The sequence below is a fragment of the Sciurus carolinensis genome, chromosome 7, assembly GCF_902686445.1.
Source record: "Sciurus carolinensis chromosome 7, mSciCar1.2, whole genome shotgun sequence".
NCBI lineage: Eukaryota > Metazoa > Chordata > Mammalia > Rodentia > Sciuridae > Sciurus > Sciurus carolinensis.
The window spans coordinates 55,400,394-55,417,069 of record NC_062219.1 but is presented as its reverse complement, the minus strand read 5'-3'; the positions used below and the strand labels follow the sequence as shown (position 1 = coordinate 55,417,069).

Below are 16,676 nucleotides of genomic sequence, written 5' to 3'. Positions count from 1 at the left end.
AGTAATATATTTTCTGTTTACTATTTGTAGAATTTCAAGTCCAGAAGTTAATTCAAGTTATTAACTTACTTGATTCTTTAAGTTAGATCAAAATATATATTCAGTAACCAAAATATGTAAATTTTAAGTATTCAGTAAGCCACTTAATGTAAAAAAAAAAAATTTGCTCTTGACCTAGCAATTATATTTTTAGTAAGATAAGCTAAAAGAAGTAATTGGTTACTACTGTCTATAGTAGTAAATCTTTGGAAATAACCTAATGTCCATTTATAGGAAACTAAATGAATAAACCACTTATAGAGAATTAAGTAAACTATGATGCAGCCATACAAGGTAACATTTTGTAGCCAATACAGATAAAAATGTGCATTAGTTAAAATTTTTTAAAAATATAAAACAACATATAATTTGACAAAGAACTTATTTCTTCTCCCTCCAGATGTTTGCAGGGTATCTGGAAATAAGGTATTAAAAGCCTAAAGAATAACATACTTTCAATCTATCAATCCATTTCACTTCAAGAAATTTAGAAGGGAATAAACGAAGTACGAAGTATGTAGAGTATAAAAGGGTAGTTATGAATATATGTAGTGACAAAAGAAAACAACAAATATCTCAAATATCCATCCAAAAATTACTGAATGTTACAACTATATACAGAAATACTTCCTCACCACTAAAAGTAAAATTTCCTGTGAAAGATTGTTTCCCTTGTATTTAAAAGACAAAAGTTTTCAAAATAATTAAAATATAATCCAATTTCTATAAATAAAAAAATTAGAAACATATAAAGTAATCATTGTACTGATGGCTACCTTTTGCTGAGGCCATTGAATTATTTTTACTTTTTTATGCTCTTTGGATAACAACTTGTTACACCAAACAGGATTTGTTAGCAAAAACATAAAAAGAATCACAGAAGGACAAATCAAGTAAATTTGGAGGGACTTATTTTTAGAACTACAAAGAAAACTTGCCATGTGTCTAAACTCTTGGAGCGGGAACACAGTTTAATCATATTCATCATTTGGAATAAGCCTCTTAACCTGGAAATATCTAAAATGATCTCGTTTCAACCTATCCACTTAACCTTTATCACCCTGATTTTCCAAACAATACAAGTTCCATCTCCCTAAGCTTTCCTCATCATCATGCTTTTGTTCTCTCATATCCTTCTACTGAAAATTCCCATTCCCTATAACTGCCCACCCAAACTATATTCTTCCTTAAATATTAAAGTCAAATGATCTATCCTCCAAAGAGCAATCCTTAACCTTTACCAAAATGATCAAAGGGTGACTATAATTACTGACACAAAGAAGCACAAAATATGACTTTTCTCTTCTGACTCACTCCAAGTTCCTTGGACATCTGGACAGAACACTATTCAATCTTGACCAATCCCAGGATAGCTTAAACACAGCTAGCAATCAGATATAAATTTATTTTCATTTGGTCAAAACAATACTCTAAACCTTAATAAAGGCAACTCCAAACTATTTTCCCTATCATTTCTATATGTCCACCTACGCCCTGAGAGGAGAGGGAAACTCGTGTGGAAAATCCCCTCACTTACCTGGCTATCTAGGGATAGGGAAATCGAAAACACAAACTTCAGTTAAAGCTCCCTCAGCTCAACTCCCAGCTTCCTCACTTATTAACTAAGAACAGTTGGCAAGTTGCTTAGTCTTTTACATCTCAGTTTCCTCAGAGTGAGTTTGAGAATTAAATGAGATTCAGTGTATAAAGAATTTAGAAGGTACCTGACAGGTAGTTAAAAAAAAAAATCAATTCATATAAGCCATGGGTCATTATTAATAACTCTTCCAAATCTCAGCTGTGAACTTACATCTGTCAGGGAAGCCTTTGTCTTGAGTCAGACAAAGTAGGACTTCTTTTACTCTTTCATGACATCGTGCCCGCCTCCCAGTCCTTACTGCTATCATTTAGATGTGCTTTGACCCCCAAGGGTACTAGAGGCTTGGTTTCCAATGTGGCAATATTTAGAGGTGGTTGAACTTTATAGTCTCTAAACTATAAGAAGACTGAGAGATTTATATATATACATATATACATTTTATATATATATATATATAATATATATATATATTAGCCTTGCTGCTTCATAAAATTTAATTTAAAACTTTGAGAGGTATGGCCTAGCAGAAGGTAGTCATCAGAGGTATCATCCTCAGAAAAATTCATGCTGTTCTCATGTTTGGTACAATTAGTTGTTACAAAAGAGCAAGACTGGCCCCTAAATAACTCTGATTTCCTATCTCGCCACATGTCTTCTCTACCTCTTGCTACCTGTTCCCACCATGATGCCATCCACCATTTTGTGATGCAGCCAGGAAGTTCACACCAGAAAACAAACAGGGTTGCCTGATCTTTGACTTTCAGCCTCTAAAGCCTTAAGCCAAAAATCCTCTCTTCTCTATAAAGTATCCAGCTATTGTTATTTTGTTACGGCAACAGAAAACAGACTAAGACACTTATTAATTCTAATATAATTATTTGTTTATTTGCAGTATCTCCTAAGATATCAGTCTTTGGCTGCATGACCTTAGTCAAGTTATCACATCTTTCTTTACCTTTGTTTGAGGAAAAGCACAAACATTTACCATGAGGTTAATACAGAAGCAAATAACATAAAAAGCACCTAGTATACAATATGTACTCAATAAACTTCTAATTATCACCATGAATCAAACTTGACCATGTCACCTCCCTGCCTTTGAAATCTTTTTACAATTCCTCTATAGCTTTAACACAAAACTCAAATTGTAGCACAAGGTGCAGACATCTTCATTCAAGACTTAAACTTCATTTTCCTCCTCATCCTCCCTCCCCCTGGACTTCTAAACCATTCTATTCAGATAGCTCCCAAATTTACAAATTATATCTTACCTCTACTACAGGCTACAATTTCTTTTCAAATGCATGTCTTAGTCATTTCAACCCCTATTTTGTATGATAACAAAGATTAAGCACTAAAGCATAATTTTTACTAAAATCCATTACTTACTTTACTGTAGGAATAACATTTGGCTGGGGTTTTAACAACCGTAAACGATACCACATACATCTTCCATATACTTTTCTGATATTCTTTAATCGAATTTGCTCTGTCAAGAAAGAAAAATGAGTTAAACCATTTCTCATAGTGAAAGCAAAACCACAGTTAATACCATACTCACCTTTGTTACCATGCTAATATTTTATTGGAACATGAAAGTGTTGTTGTTCAAATAACTCTATAAAAATTTACAAGGTAGGTTAAATTTTCTGCCATTTAGAAAAAAATGCTCTATTTGGAAAACTTTTACCTACCAGGGAACTATTTTTCATGTGAGACTTGACTTTTCTCTGTAAACGTTAAAACCAACTTGAACCCAAAATATTTAGTCACATAATCATTACTTCTGAGAAATTCTCTCCTGTAATCTCTCCTTCAATAAAAGAAACAGGAGTTATCAAATAGTTAAAATGATTTAGTAAGGAGCTAAGCAGAAATTATATTCTTCAAACATGAAAATAACTGCCTACCAAAATATCTTCCCATAAGAACTTAAGATAGGTTTATATAAGATTGTTGACAAAAGCTATTATTTTAGTCACCATGAAAAATTTATAATTCAATAAAAGGAATTAAAGCTAAAACATAATGTGGTGTTTACTAAACTAACCACACTTAGACTAAGTAACTCACCCAAGATTTAAAACATCTTTTCAATAAGTTTTAAGATAAAAATCTACCTTTTCAAGAAGATGGTACAGAAAGCAAAGAAGAGTGTGCCCATTCCAGAACCAAATTAGAAGTAAGGGCTTTAAAGGCAAGAAAGCACTGCTGAAAGGTATCCACAATCACAAATAAATAAAAATAAAAACAAAAAAGAAGATCTACATGTCACCCACCTTCCAGTGGCCTCAATACACTGTGGCTCTAAAGGCAACCTAAATATCCTTAGAAGAGTTACCTCACAAGAAACAAGCTCGATCATTATACCATTGAGTTCTCCCTCATCCTGATCAGACAAGAAGACTTAGACTCATGTGGATGTCAAGATCAAACAGGCTGTGAAGAAACTCTATGATACTAGTGTGGTTAGATGGAGAGAAGGCATGTGTTCATCTGGCTCCTGACTACGATGTTTTGAATGGTATCAACAAAACTGAGTCCAGCTAGTTAATTCTAAATATTAATATTTTTAACATTTTAAAAATTTATTAAACTACAATCCCTTAAATAAAATGTCACATAAAGTAAAAGAAGTTAGTAGACAACAGAATACTCCAAAGCTGGCACGTACTACCCTATTACTACATGCTTTGAAGAAGGCATGTACATAGAAGAGCTATCTGGCAGGAGGTATCAGAACCAAATGTGAAAACGGTTTCATGTAGGGGAAAGGACAGTGACAGAAAGAGACTGGGATATATATACACAGGGGGACTGTTCAAAAAAAGTGTGCTAAGAAAAATGGAGTCAGTGTTTCTCTGCCAGAGAAGATAGTGACAAATACGAAGGTAGTAAAAACTGAAGAATGAATTCATGGAGAATTGAAAGTTAACAGTATAAATTAATGTCTTTCAATACAAAAATACAAATATAGGTCTACATACACACATATATATTCCCTAGCTCCGTCTGTAGTACAGGCCTAGCAGCAGCAAAATCCCAACAATAGTGAAAACTTCTAGCACCTAGATCTTGGCTTGTAAACACCATTCTCTATTAACAGAAACCAAGGACCCCCACAGTACCTTCCCACAAAATATAAATTACCAAGGGTTGGGCTGGAAATGTAGCTTAGTTGTAAAGCATCTGCCCAGCATGTGTGCATGAGGTTCAATCCCCAACATTGCAAAAAATAAAAAAATAAAGAAATTACCAAAGGGAAAAGAATGACTTTACAGTGGGCAAGTGAGCCCCCAAAGATATCCTAATATCAGGAACCATTAAATACATTATCTTAAATGACAAAATGAACTTTATATAAGTCTTAATTAAGGATCTTGAAATGGGGAGATTATCCTAATGGGACTAATAAAATCACTGGAATACTTCTAAGGCGGAGGCAGAAGACAGAAAAGGTGATATAAAGGAAACAGAGATTGGAGTAGTTGGTACCCTTCTGAAGATGAGGAAGATGACACAAGTCCAGGAATACAGGCTGTTTCTAAAAGAGGAAAAGTCAAGGAAACAAACTACCTCAAATTCTCCAAACGGAACCAGCCCTAACAACACCATAAGTTAAGCCCTCCAAAACTGACTCTGGACTCCTGATATTAAGAACTGTAAGAACAAACTTGTTTTAAGTCACTAAGTTTGTAGTAATCTGTTATAGCAGCAACAGGAAATTAAGACAGAAAACCTGACAGACACCATCTTAAGTGATCAGTGAACTATGCCAATGAAGGGACAAATTGAAATCCTATACCATCTGACAGAATGCAATGAGAACATAGACTGTTTTTTGAAATTCCTGCCTAACAAAAAATCTGAATCTAATCATGAAAAAGCACCAAACCACCCAAATTAAAGTTCATTCTACAAAGTAACTAACCTTTAACGTTTAAATTTCAAGGAAAGACTGAAGGACTATTTCAGACTAAAGGAGACTAAAGAAACAGGTCAACTAAAGGTTACATGTGATTTTGAACTGGATCTCTTGCTACAAAGAACATCACTAATGTGTCAAAACTGAATAAGGTCTAACAATGAGATCACAGTAATATTAAATTTTCTGACTTTTATGGTTAATTATGAATACTTTTGAAAATACCACTGGTGATTTTTTTAATTTTATTTCATTAAATTAAGCCTCTATAGTCTCACATTTTCAAGTATAAAATCAAGGAAACATTTGATAAGGTTTTACAAGAACCAAGCTGAAGTTTCCTTATGAACCAGAGAGTTTGATCTATTCAAAGGAATGATGTGCTCCTAATGTCCCTAACCAAGAAAAAAGGACACATAACTTCCAGTCCCCATATTCTTGCATAATGTATACTTGCACCTTATATGCCACACTCTTTCAACACAAAAACTCTTAATCTTTCAGGAGAATATTTAATCCAATCAACAAGCACTACAGGTCAGGCACAATGGCACACACCTGTACCTGTGAGACTGAGGCAGGAGGACCGTAAGTTTGAAGCCAGCCTCAGGCTTTGAAACCCTATCTCAAAGTAAGAGTGAGGGATGTAGCTCGGTAGCAGTGTCCCTGGATTCAATCCCCAGCACTAAAATAAAAAATTACAAAAATCTACTACAGGTTATGGCTTACATATTATCATCTAGATTTTTAAGACAACTAAATATTCACAATACACATACCAAATCTTTGTTTGAAGACCTCAAGTCAAAGGAACTATCACAATTATCACAAGTAAATTCCCTCCTGAAGGCTTTATAATGAGATACTTAGAAGTATAAAAATAATTTATCAACTTCTAGTTTATAAAAATTACTAGTTTCAGCGCAACTCAAAATTATGTTAGGAATATTATTTTTTTTTGTTTTTTTTTGTTTGTTTGTTTTTTTAGTTACAGATGGACACAACACCTTTATTTTATTTATTTATTTTTATGCAGTACTGAGGATCGAACCCAGTGCCTCACATGCTAGGCAAGCTCTCTACCACTGAACAACAACCCTAGTCCCTCATTAAGGTTTGATACAGTTTTAAAACAAACTATCCACATACAGAAAAGGTAAATTCCAAAGTCATAAATCAATTTTGTGACTCAAAAAACAACATAAAATATATAGCATGACTGCTGTCAGCAGTATAACTTCAGTAAAGTTACAGGGATAGTAAAGGTTGGGAGAGGTGTTTGCAGCTGTACTTGAAAAGCCCTATAGTGCCTTGCTAAGAGTCACATCTGCCAATGCAATCATGCCAAGGCAATCTGCCAATCTGCAGTAAAACTGAGTGAACTCTTAGCACCATATTCATAGAACCCAAAGAGTTTAAAGAACATTAGCCAAATCTGAGGTCTTCACACCCGTCTGACTGATTACCATACGGGAAAAATTTTTACTTTCTTTTAGATTTCTAATTTGACATCTAAAATTTTTCATCCTAAATTTAAAAGTTGCAAAGGATGTTGTTCTCATAGTTGTTTTTAAATAAAAAATAGTTCTATCACTTTTAAATGTATCCAATGAATCTAAAAGCCATACCAATGTCATAGCTTCTATCATCATCTACTTACAAAAATTCATAAACAAGTCCTTCATTTCACTTCCCCCACATAATTTTATCCTAATGTAATGTATTTTTAACCTGGTAAGTCAATTCTCAAAATACTAAAACATACTTCTTAAATTTGCTTTTTTGTTCCCCGTGAGTATAAAGTTTTTTTCCAACTTTGCTTTGAAAATGTTCAAGTCATCAGAAAATTTTGGAAAACCTTACAATGAACAATTCCCTTCACCCAAATTCACCAGAATTACATCTTGTAACTCTACACTCCTCTGTTTCTTTCTTCCCCGATTTCCTCCTCTTTACCTGAACAATTTTAGAATAAGTTGCAGACATTAATACACTTTACCTCTAAATGTTTTGTCATATGTCACCAAAGAACACTGGTAAATTCTATCATACTCAAGTTTAACATGTTAAACTTTCTGACATCATATTTTTGGTGTTATCATACAATACACATATTGTAAATTGACAGATTATTAAAATAAAATGTAAAATGTCATGCTTTCACTTACAAACAACTTTATCCCAAATTCTCAAAAGAGTTAAAAACTTTAAATACTAAAATTTATTTTAAATAAAAAGTACACTTTTGTCAATATGGCATAATGTTTGGCTAAACAGCTTTAATGTACTTTAAGTTTATTTTGTTAAAACCTGAAGTTGCAAATTAGTTGTATAACCTAAATGGCAAAGTCAGTCCACATCATTAAATCAATCACCAAAATCAAACTATCAAAACAAAAATGTTTACTTCTTTATTCAGTTAAAATAAGTATATCAATATATATTTTAATATTGATGATTATAAACTCTTGAGAATTTTAGAACAAATCTTATATATAGGTTACTAAACTTAATAAAGTCAATGATAGATGACACAATTTATTTCATTACAAACTATTTGAAAGAAAATGATGTGCCACTTCTTCCAAAATACACTAATTCCTAAAACTATTCCTAAATCCCTAAGATGTACACAAGAGATGGGTTGGGGATATAGCTCAGTGATAGAATGCTTGCCTAGCATGTGCAAGGTTCTGGGTTTAATCTCCAGCACCAAAAAAAAAAAAAAAAAGAATCAAGAGAGTTACTATTTCAAAAAGACTAAAAAACATCAGTTTTCTAGGTACCCTGTGCATCTAGTCAAGCCTATATCAACTTCACTGTGGTAATACTGACTCAGTGGAAAATTTTAGCTTTTTATTAATTTAGTAAGAAAACAAGTTTTACTACAATCATGGTTTGTTTTTTAGAATGTTCAAAAATAGGAAGGCCTGAGAATGATAACATGAAAAGAAAAATTGAGAATCACTGCTCTAGACCACCAAAAATCTAACAGTCATCATCCCAACCATAAAACAGAATAAGAGAAATAAAGGTTCTATTATCCCTTTACTTGAATCTGAAACGTTAGCCATGATGTGTCAAGGCCAGGTCAGAACCATCTGGATTTGAGAGAGACAGAAACCAGACTAAATACTACTTACCTTCACCACCATTCAGTACACACTATCTCAGTTTATCCAAAGTGCAAAGATTACAGAAATGTGAATATCTATCACCTATGCCCTGTAAACTCTGACAATAGAAAAGGGAACTCAAAAGGCAACTGAGTTCTTGAACTTAAAAAAAAAAAAAAAAAAGAGCAAACCATCCCACTATCACTGAAGTTCATAATCCTCAACCTGGACAACGGAAGTACAAACCAATATGATTCTAAATGAGTTGTTCTATGTTCCTAAAACTGGTACCTGACGGGGCAGTGGTATGAAACTATGTCATATGCTTATACATAATTTGTTTTTCCTTTTATTGTTCTAAAACAAATACTAGAAAGGATTTTCAACCCCAGTAATATCAATATGTAATTCTTCGATGTTGAGGGCCATCCTATGTATCAAGGTCTTACCCACTAGATGCTTAAGGCACCTCCTCAGTGGAAACAATTAAAAAATAAACCTCCAGGAAATTGCCTCCAATTTAATTTCTATCTATCTCCCCCTCTCTCTCATAGAGGGGTCATCAAGAGCAACTTCAATAATATGTCCTACAAGTCAGGGACACAGGGAAAAGACAGAAAAGAAAGGCTGGGAGAATAAGCAGAGGTAAAAAGAAAAACATAATCTTTCCCCACTCCTCTAAAAACACCCTTCAGAAAAAAAGGGAATCACTGTCTATTTGAGTACTTTCAGAAAAGAGGGACAGCAGGAAGGGCTCATTATTTATTTTAACAGATTAGAGAGCCAGCCAGGCATACCTATAATCCCAGCAGGTCACTGGGGAAGCTGAGGCAGGATGATGGCAAGTTCAAAACCAGCCTCTGCAACTTGGCAAGGACCTAAGCAACTCAGCAAGATCCTGTGTCTAAATAAAATATAAAAAAGGGCTGGGAATGTAGCTCAGTGGTTAAGTGCCCCTCAGTTCAATCCCTGATACCAAAAAAAAGATTAAAGAAATCAAACTACAACAAACTTGAGGAAGACAAAACAACCTCAATTAATGTTTTGCTTATTCAAAATTCTTAGTGTGTCATCTGAAGGCAGAATAATCAATTAATAACCCATTAATTATTCTAGAAGTAGAACTCAAATTTATCAGTGTTAACTGTCATTATAAGCAACTTTTGTAAAAACCACTTTAAAAACACAGTAAGTGATTACCTATTAAGTGAATACCTAATGTTATATAAAGTCATATGTTTGCCTTGGAAGAAAATCTCCAGTGAGAATATCACAGTCAAACTCAAAAGTGCTATAATCCCAAACAAATGAAAATTAAAAGATTATCTGACTTACTGTTAGATGACTCAAAAATAGCTTTAATGAGCCAACTGTGGTAGCATGTGCCTGTAGTCCCACCTAATCAGGAGGCTGAAGCAGAATCACTGAGCCCAGGAGTTCAAGACCAGCCTGGGCAGCATACCAAGTAGCATCTCAGTGGGAAAAAACAAAAAACTACTGATGACAATGACACAAAAGTTCAAAACATGAGGAATTTTAAAATCATTTCTTCCAGAAATGTAAGGGAATAAAACTGTATTTTTCAAGTAATATACTTTATAGCATATGATTTTAAAATATATAACTAGATTTATAAATTAAACATTTTAAGAAGATACGGGGCTGGGATTGTAGCTCAGTGGTAGAGCGCTTGCCTCACACACGTGAGGCATTAGGTTCAATCCTATGCATTGCAAAACAATAAATAAAATAAAGGTATTGTGTCCATATACAACTAAAGAATATTTTTTTTTAAAAAGATATAACTTCATCACTGAAGGGATATATATTGAAGCTGGCCAAAACACGTTTTATTTTAATCTCGTTAAGACATGAGAGAACAGTAAATCAGATCATGTCACTTCCCTGATTGAAACCCTCCAATTGTTTTCCATTGTTCCTAAAATGAAATCCAAGCTTCTTATCCTGGCTTACAGACATGAAATGGGACCCAATTCTCTGACTTTCTCTCAGACTATGTTCCCCACCTGCCACTTTAATCTTTTCTTGTTTCTAGAACATGCCAAACTCTTTCCTGCCTTAAAGGATTCTATAGACAACTACTCCCCAGCCTAAAACAGGCTTTTCCTTACTCAATTCAGAACTTTAATAGGCCAACTCCTTTTTATCACTCGGCTCTCAATTTGAAGTCATCTTTTCAGGAAGACTTTCTATGAATTCTCTACTTCTTTACATAGCATTTATCACTATGTGATATTTTTGATTGTTCATCTGTAAAAAGTCAATCACCATCTTCCCCAATCCCCCAAAGTAAGCATCATGAGAACATTGATCCTACTTATATTGTTCACCTCTATATTCCACTGCCTAGAACAATGGACTAAACATCAAATGGTAGGTACCAGAACCCAGTCCCATAAGAGGAATTACTAGATTTAAGAATTTTTATACATTTTTATAGCTCCTTTCTTAAAAAGACAACACTATATATCAACTATATAGTCATCCCTTAGTATTGGCAGGAAACCATTTCCAGGACATCCCCTGCCAAAATCAAAGTCTTGAGAATGCTCAAGTGCCTTATATAAAATGGCAAAGTGCATAGGTTAAAATGTCAAATGTGCATAGGTTATATGATTACCTAATAAGTGAATACCTTATGTTATATAAAGTCATGTTTACCTATGCACATCCTCATGTGTACTTTAAATCATCTCTTGATTACTTAGCATACCTAATACAATGCAAATGTTATGTAAATAATTGTACTGTATTGTTTAGGGAATAATGACGAGAAAATTCCATGCAATTTTTAAAAATATCTTCAAACTATGGTTGACTGAATCCATAGATGCAGATAGATACACAGGGCCAACGAGCATATATGACACTACTATTCTTCAGCAGCCAGTATTAAAGCCAGCTGACTTCTCTACACCAAAATCTTGAGGGCAGAGATTGTATCTTACCCATGAATGATCAGTTGTTCTCTTCAGTTGCCAGAAATATAGTAGGGACCATGTAAATATTTATGGAGAATGATAAAACTCTTGTATTCAACAAATATTTGGCAAGTATCTACTATGTACCAGAAGCTTTCTGGAAACTGAGGACAGAGCAGAAAAACAAAATAAAAATTCCTGTTCCCACAAGCCATATAATCTAATGGAGGAAATAGCAATGACAAAATAAGTGAATCATATTGAATATTAGAATATTTGGAAGCAAAATAATGCAGAGAAAAGGAAGAGTAGGAGTAAGGAGAAAAACACTGAATGAGATACTCAAAGAAGGTATTACTGAGAAGATGGCATTTGAGCAAAGACCACAGAGATGAGGGAGAAGGTAAAATGGCTACCTAAAAGAAAACCATTGTAGGCAAAGGGAGCAGCAACACTGAGGGTCTGAAGGAAGGAGAGTACCTAACTATGCTCTAAGGGCAGCAAAGAGGCTGGAATGGCAAGAGTTAGAAAAAGGCAAGAAGATCAAAGAGATCATGAAGGACTCCACAGGATACTCTAAAGACTTGATTTTCTATGTGGATTGAGATGGAGGGCCTTGAATTGAGAAAAACTGGTTTCTGTTCTAAAAGGAATGCTTAAGTTTAAGAATAGACAGCAATGAGCAAGAATATGTACAAGGAGAAAGTTCAGAGGCTAACAATTTAGACCATAAATCAGAATGTTAGATGGTAGTAAAGACATGAGAAATAGACTAGATATAGCATTTTGAAGATAAAGTCAACACAACATGCTAACAGTTTGAAAGTGAAGTATGAGACAAAGAGATGAGTCAAAAGTAACTCCAAGGCTTTTGCCTAAACACCTAAAAACAGTTCTTATTAATTGACAGGAAGACAATGAGTCAAGAAGACTAGGGGGTAGTGAGAGGCAGAAATTGTCAGTTTTGTGTATATCAAAATTGAGATGTCTGGGGCTGGATTTTTAGCTCAGTGGTAGAGTTCTTGCCTAGTACATGTGAGGTGCTGAGTTTGATCCCCAGTACCAGATAAAAAATAAAGTAAAGGCATTGTGTCCATATACAACTAAAAAAAAATCTGTAAAAAACTGAGATGTCTATCAGATATCCAAATGGAAATATATATAATATATATTGCATATATATTATATATATACATAAGTCTTGAATTCAAGGAAAGAGGTATAGACTGGAAATGAAAATTTGGAGTCCTCATGAGATGATTGTTAAAGTGATTAGACTACCAAAGGATTAAGAACAGATAGAAAAGTAAAGAACTCAGCCTTAAGAGGCCTTCACTGCTAAACTATGTTCAGTATGTTACCCCATAAAAATAGACTCCACCCTAGTCTTGGGACAACTGACATTTTTTTTGTTGCTGCTGTCGTCATTTTTTGGTACTGGGGATTGAACTCAGAGGTGCTTTACCACTGAGCCCAGCCTTTTTTATTTCTTATTTTGATATAGGGGTTTAGCTGCTGAGGCTGGTCTCTAACTTGTGATCATCTGCCCTCAGTTTACCAAGTTACTGAAAATACATGCGTGTGCCATTGCACCCAGCTTCCAGCTGACTTTTGACAAGGACACCAAGTCATTCAATGGGAAAAGAACAGTTTCTTCAATAGACTGTGCAAGTAGACTTTCACATGGAAAAGAACAAAGTTGGACCCCTACCCCACTCTGTACAGAAAAATTAGCTCCAAAAGGATCAAAGGTTTAAATTATTAAAAATCATAAATCTCTTAGAAAAAAACATGGGCAAATCTCATGACCTTGAAGTTGGTAACGGATTCTTAGACATGATCCCAAATGCTTAAAAGCAGTAAAATAAAATGAACTTCATCAAAATTAAAAATGTTTGGCTTTTGGCTATCAAAGGACATTATCAAGAAAGTAATACTGGGTACCATGGTATGTTCCTATAATCCCAACAACTCAGGAAGGGAAGGCAGGAGGATTCCAAGTTCATGGCAAGTCTGGGCAATTTAACAAGCTCCTGTCTCAAAATAAAATTAAAAAGGGCTGGGATGTACATCAGTGGTAAAGTATTCCTGGGTTCAATTTTTAGTACTTTAAAAAAAAAGTAAAAAGATAATCTACAGAATGGGAAAAAAACACTTGCACATCATTTATCTACTATGGGATTCATATCCAGAATACATCAAGAATTCCTACAACTGACCAAGAAAAAGATAAAACAATTCAAATGGAAAATGGGCAAAGGAATTAAACAGAGTATCCTTGAAAAAGATGCTCGGAGTCTACTCAGGGTATCCACAGAGACTGAGGTGTGAGTTCCCAGCAGCTAGAGGAACAGTCCCCAGCAAGGGAAGGAAATGGGAGTAAGGACTTTGTTGAATGATGAGATACCCTAAAGGAAATTCCTCTTCCTTCCCTTCAGCCACTCAGGCAACTGCCAAATCATGGTAGTGACCGCTATCAAAAGGACAAATGTTCACCTGAGTGTGTTATCTCCTTCTGTGGGCTGACATGGTGATGGGGCAATATGAAAGAAAGCTTCCTCTGGAAATTACAGTGCTCCTGAGAGTACTCCACCCAGAGTTCTCTTTTTCTTTCCCTATTCAATGCCCTTAGAATGCAACCATCCTAAATCAGGAAAGAGAACTAGGATCTGAGCCACAATGCACGGTCTTGCCTGTTTCCCCTGGGTTGTTGTATCTGACTGGGTGCAGGGGATCTGTTGGTAATCATTTAACTGGGCATTTGTGTTCTATCAGGCACTGTAGTAAGGCTGGGATATAAATATGAATAAAACATAATTCCTGCTCTTAAAGAGCTTTCATTTTTTAAAGAAAAATACATGTAAACATAATGTACATAAAGCAACACTTGTACTGCAATAAATTGTTATGTAAGTCCAGAGAAATAACATTTTTAGTTGTATTTGGGAAGAACTGCCCTTTCTTGGTGCTTAAAAAGGATGATACCGCTACAAACCTATTAGGATAGCTCTAATTATTTGTTTTGTTGGTTTCTGTTTGTTTTTCAAGGAAAATAGGTGTTAGGAGAGGATTGTAGAAATTGGAAGCCTGTACACTGTTGGTAGGAATGAAAAATGAGTTGGCGCATTCCTCAAAAAGTTAAATACAGAATTACCATATTATCCTGCAGTTCCACCTCTAAGAACATACTCATAAGAACTGACAAAAAGGAGTAAACCAGACAAATAGCACTGTTGTCGCAGCATAATTCACAATAAACTAAGGGTGGAAAGAATTCAGACTTATTATAGATAAATAAATAAAACTGAGATATCCTACAACGGATTATTACTCAGACATAAAAAAAAAATTAGGTTTTCTGATACACGTAACAACATGGATGAACCTTGGAAACGTTGTTAAGTGAAACAGGCCAGACACAAGAAGGATTTATATGAAATATCTAAAATAAGCAAATTCATGGAAACAAAGTAGCAGCTACTAAGGGCTGAGGAAGGAGATACTGGGGTGATTAAAAAGTTTTGGGAACAAAGGTAATGGTTTCACAACTCTGAATATTAAGTAATGCCACTGAACTGTACACTTAAGAATAGTTTAAATCACAAATTTTATGTTTTATGTATTCTAACATAAAAAAGAAAAAGATTCCTTTACATTCCTGCTGCCACCACCATTGTTCAGGCCCACATTTATTATTCTGTCTGCTTCTTAATCTGTAAGAAGTTATTAAATTAACTTGCACCTAGTATAGCTACAAAAATATGTTCTAAAATGCTCAAATATGATACAATGTCAGCAAAACTATACACAGACAAACTCTTCAGCTGGGCATTCTAGGGTCTCTGTGACTTCAGTCTACCTTTTTTCTCACATTTTTTTTTCACTCTGAACCTGCCTCTCACTGATCTGCTCACCTGTCCAGCCTCTATACTTTTGATCATGTATTTCTTCTTTATACTGATCCCCTCTTTCACTCATTAAAATGCTCCTATCCTTAAAAGTCTAGTCAAAATCCACCTACTCTTTCAAACCTTAGATCCCCAATTAGATGCAAATACTTTATCCAGCTAACCTCCACAGCACTTGCTCTCACTTCTCTTACATTCTCTTTGTGGTGTTCCAGATATAATTCAAGCATTATTCTAACCTGAATCCTTTCTCACCCCAAAAGATTATAAACTCAAAACAAAACTGTTTATATCACATATATCTTTGTATCATCTGTTGTACCTAGAACAAACTGAATATTCAATAACTACCAGATTTAATTACATAAGCAAAAATCTAAAGTTGAGTTGTCTAAATAAGAAAACTCCTTCATCCCCACTGACACAAACAAAATTCAAAAAAATAAGGAACTTTTTTTTTTTTTTTTTGAGAGAATGAACAAGGCATTTCAAAGAAACAATGTAATGGTAACATGGTATAACAACATTTCTCATCAGCACTATGTTAATAATAGAAAATGTTTTAAAAGGAAAACCAATACGGATATGTATGGTCTTCTTTTTTGTCTGAATGAAAAGTATGATTAAGAGAACAAACCTCTGAGAAAAGGAAAATAAGTTATCGTTTTTCAGATACTTCTAAGACCAAGCAAGTATGCAACAGAATCTTTAAAAGCAATTTTACAGAATGCATTTAACCAATCCAATGTTTGTCACCACAGCTATAAAGCCAAAACATTATACTCTTAATTTCTTCTGCTGCCAAGTTCCCAGGTAGTTTTCTCTATGTAAGACTCAAGTAAATATATAAATACATAACTGATACCCCCCTCAGGATAAAACACAGGTGTACTTTTTTTTTTTTTCTTAAACATGTCTTAGATTTCTAATATCCATTCAAGATCTAAGGTTTTGAGCTGGGGAGCACAGATCAGCAGAATGCCTGCCTCGCATGCATGAGGCCTTAGGTTTGATATCCAGCACAGCAAATAACAACACACACACACACACACACACACACACACACACCCCAACAGGTGAAATCTGAAGTCTCAGAAAGACCATTAAATATGAACATTCATAAAATGAACTCCTTTGAACACAAAC

At 34.4% G+C, this 16,676-nt stretch overlaps 1 protein-coding gene across 1 annotated transcript in view; it reads right to left on the bottom strand.

Annotated features, from left to right (window-relative positions):
• Positions 1 to 16,676, bottom strand: part of Sec63 (SEC63 homolog, protein translocation regulator) — a 64,769-nt gene that overhangs the window by 37,700 nt on the left and 10,393 nt on the right. The window contains exon 2 of the mRNA XM_047558453.1: positions 3,029 to 3,128. Within this exon, the coding sequence (XP_047414409.1) occupies positions 3,029 to 3,128 (100 nt within the window). The remainder of the gene's footprint in view (positions 1 to 3,028; positions 3,129 to 16,676) is intronic.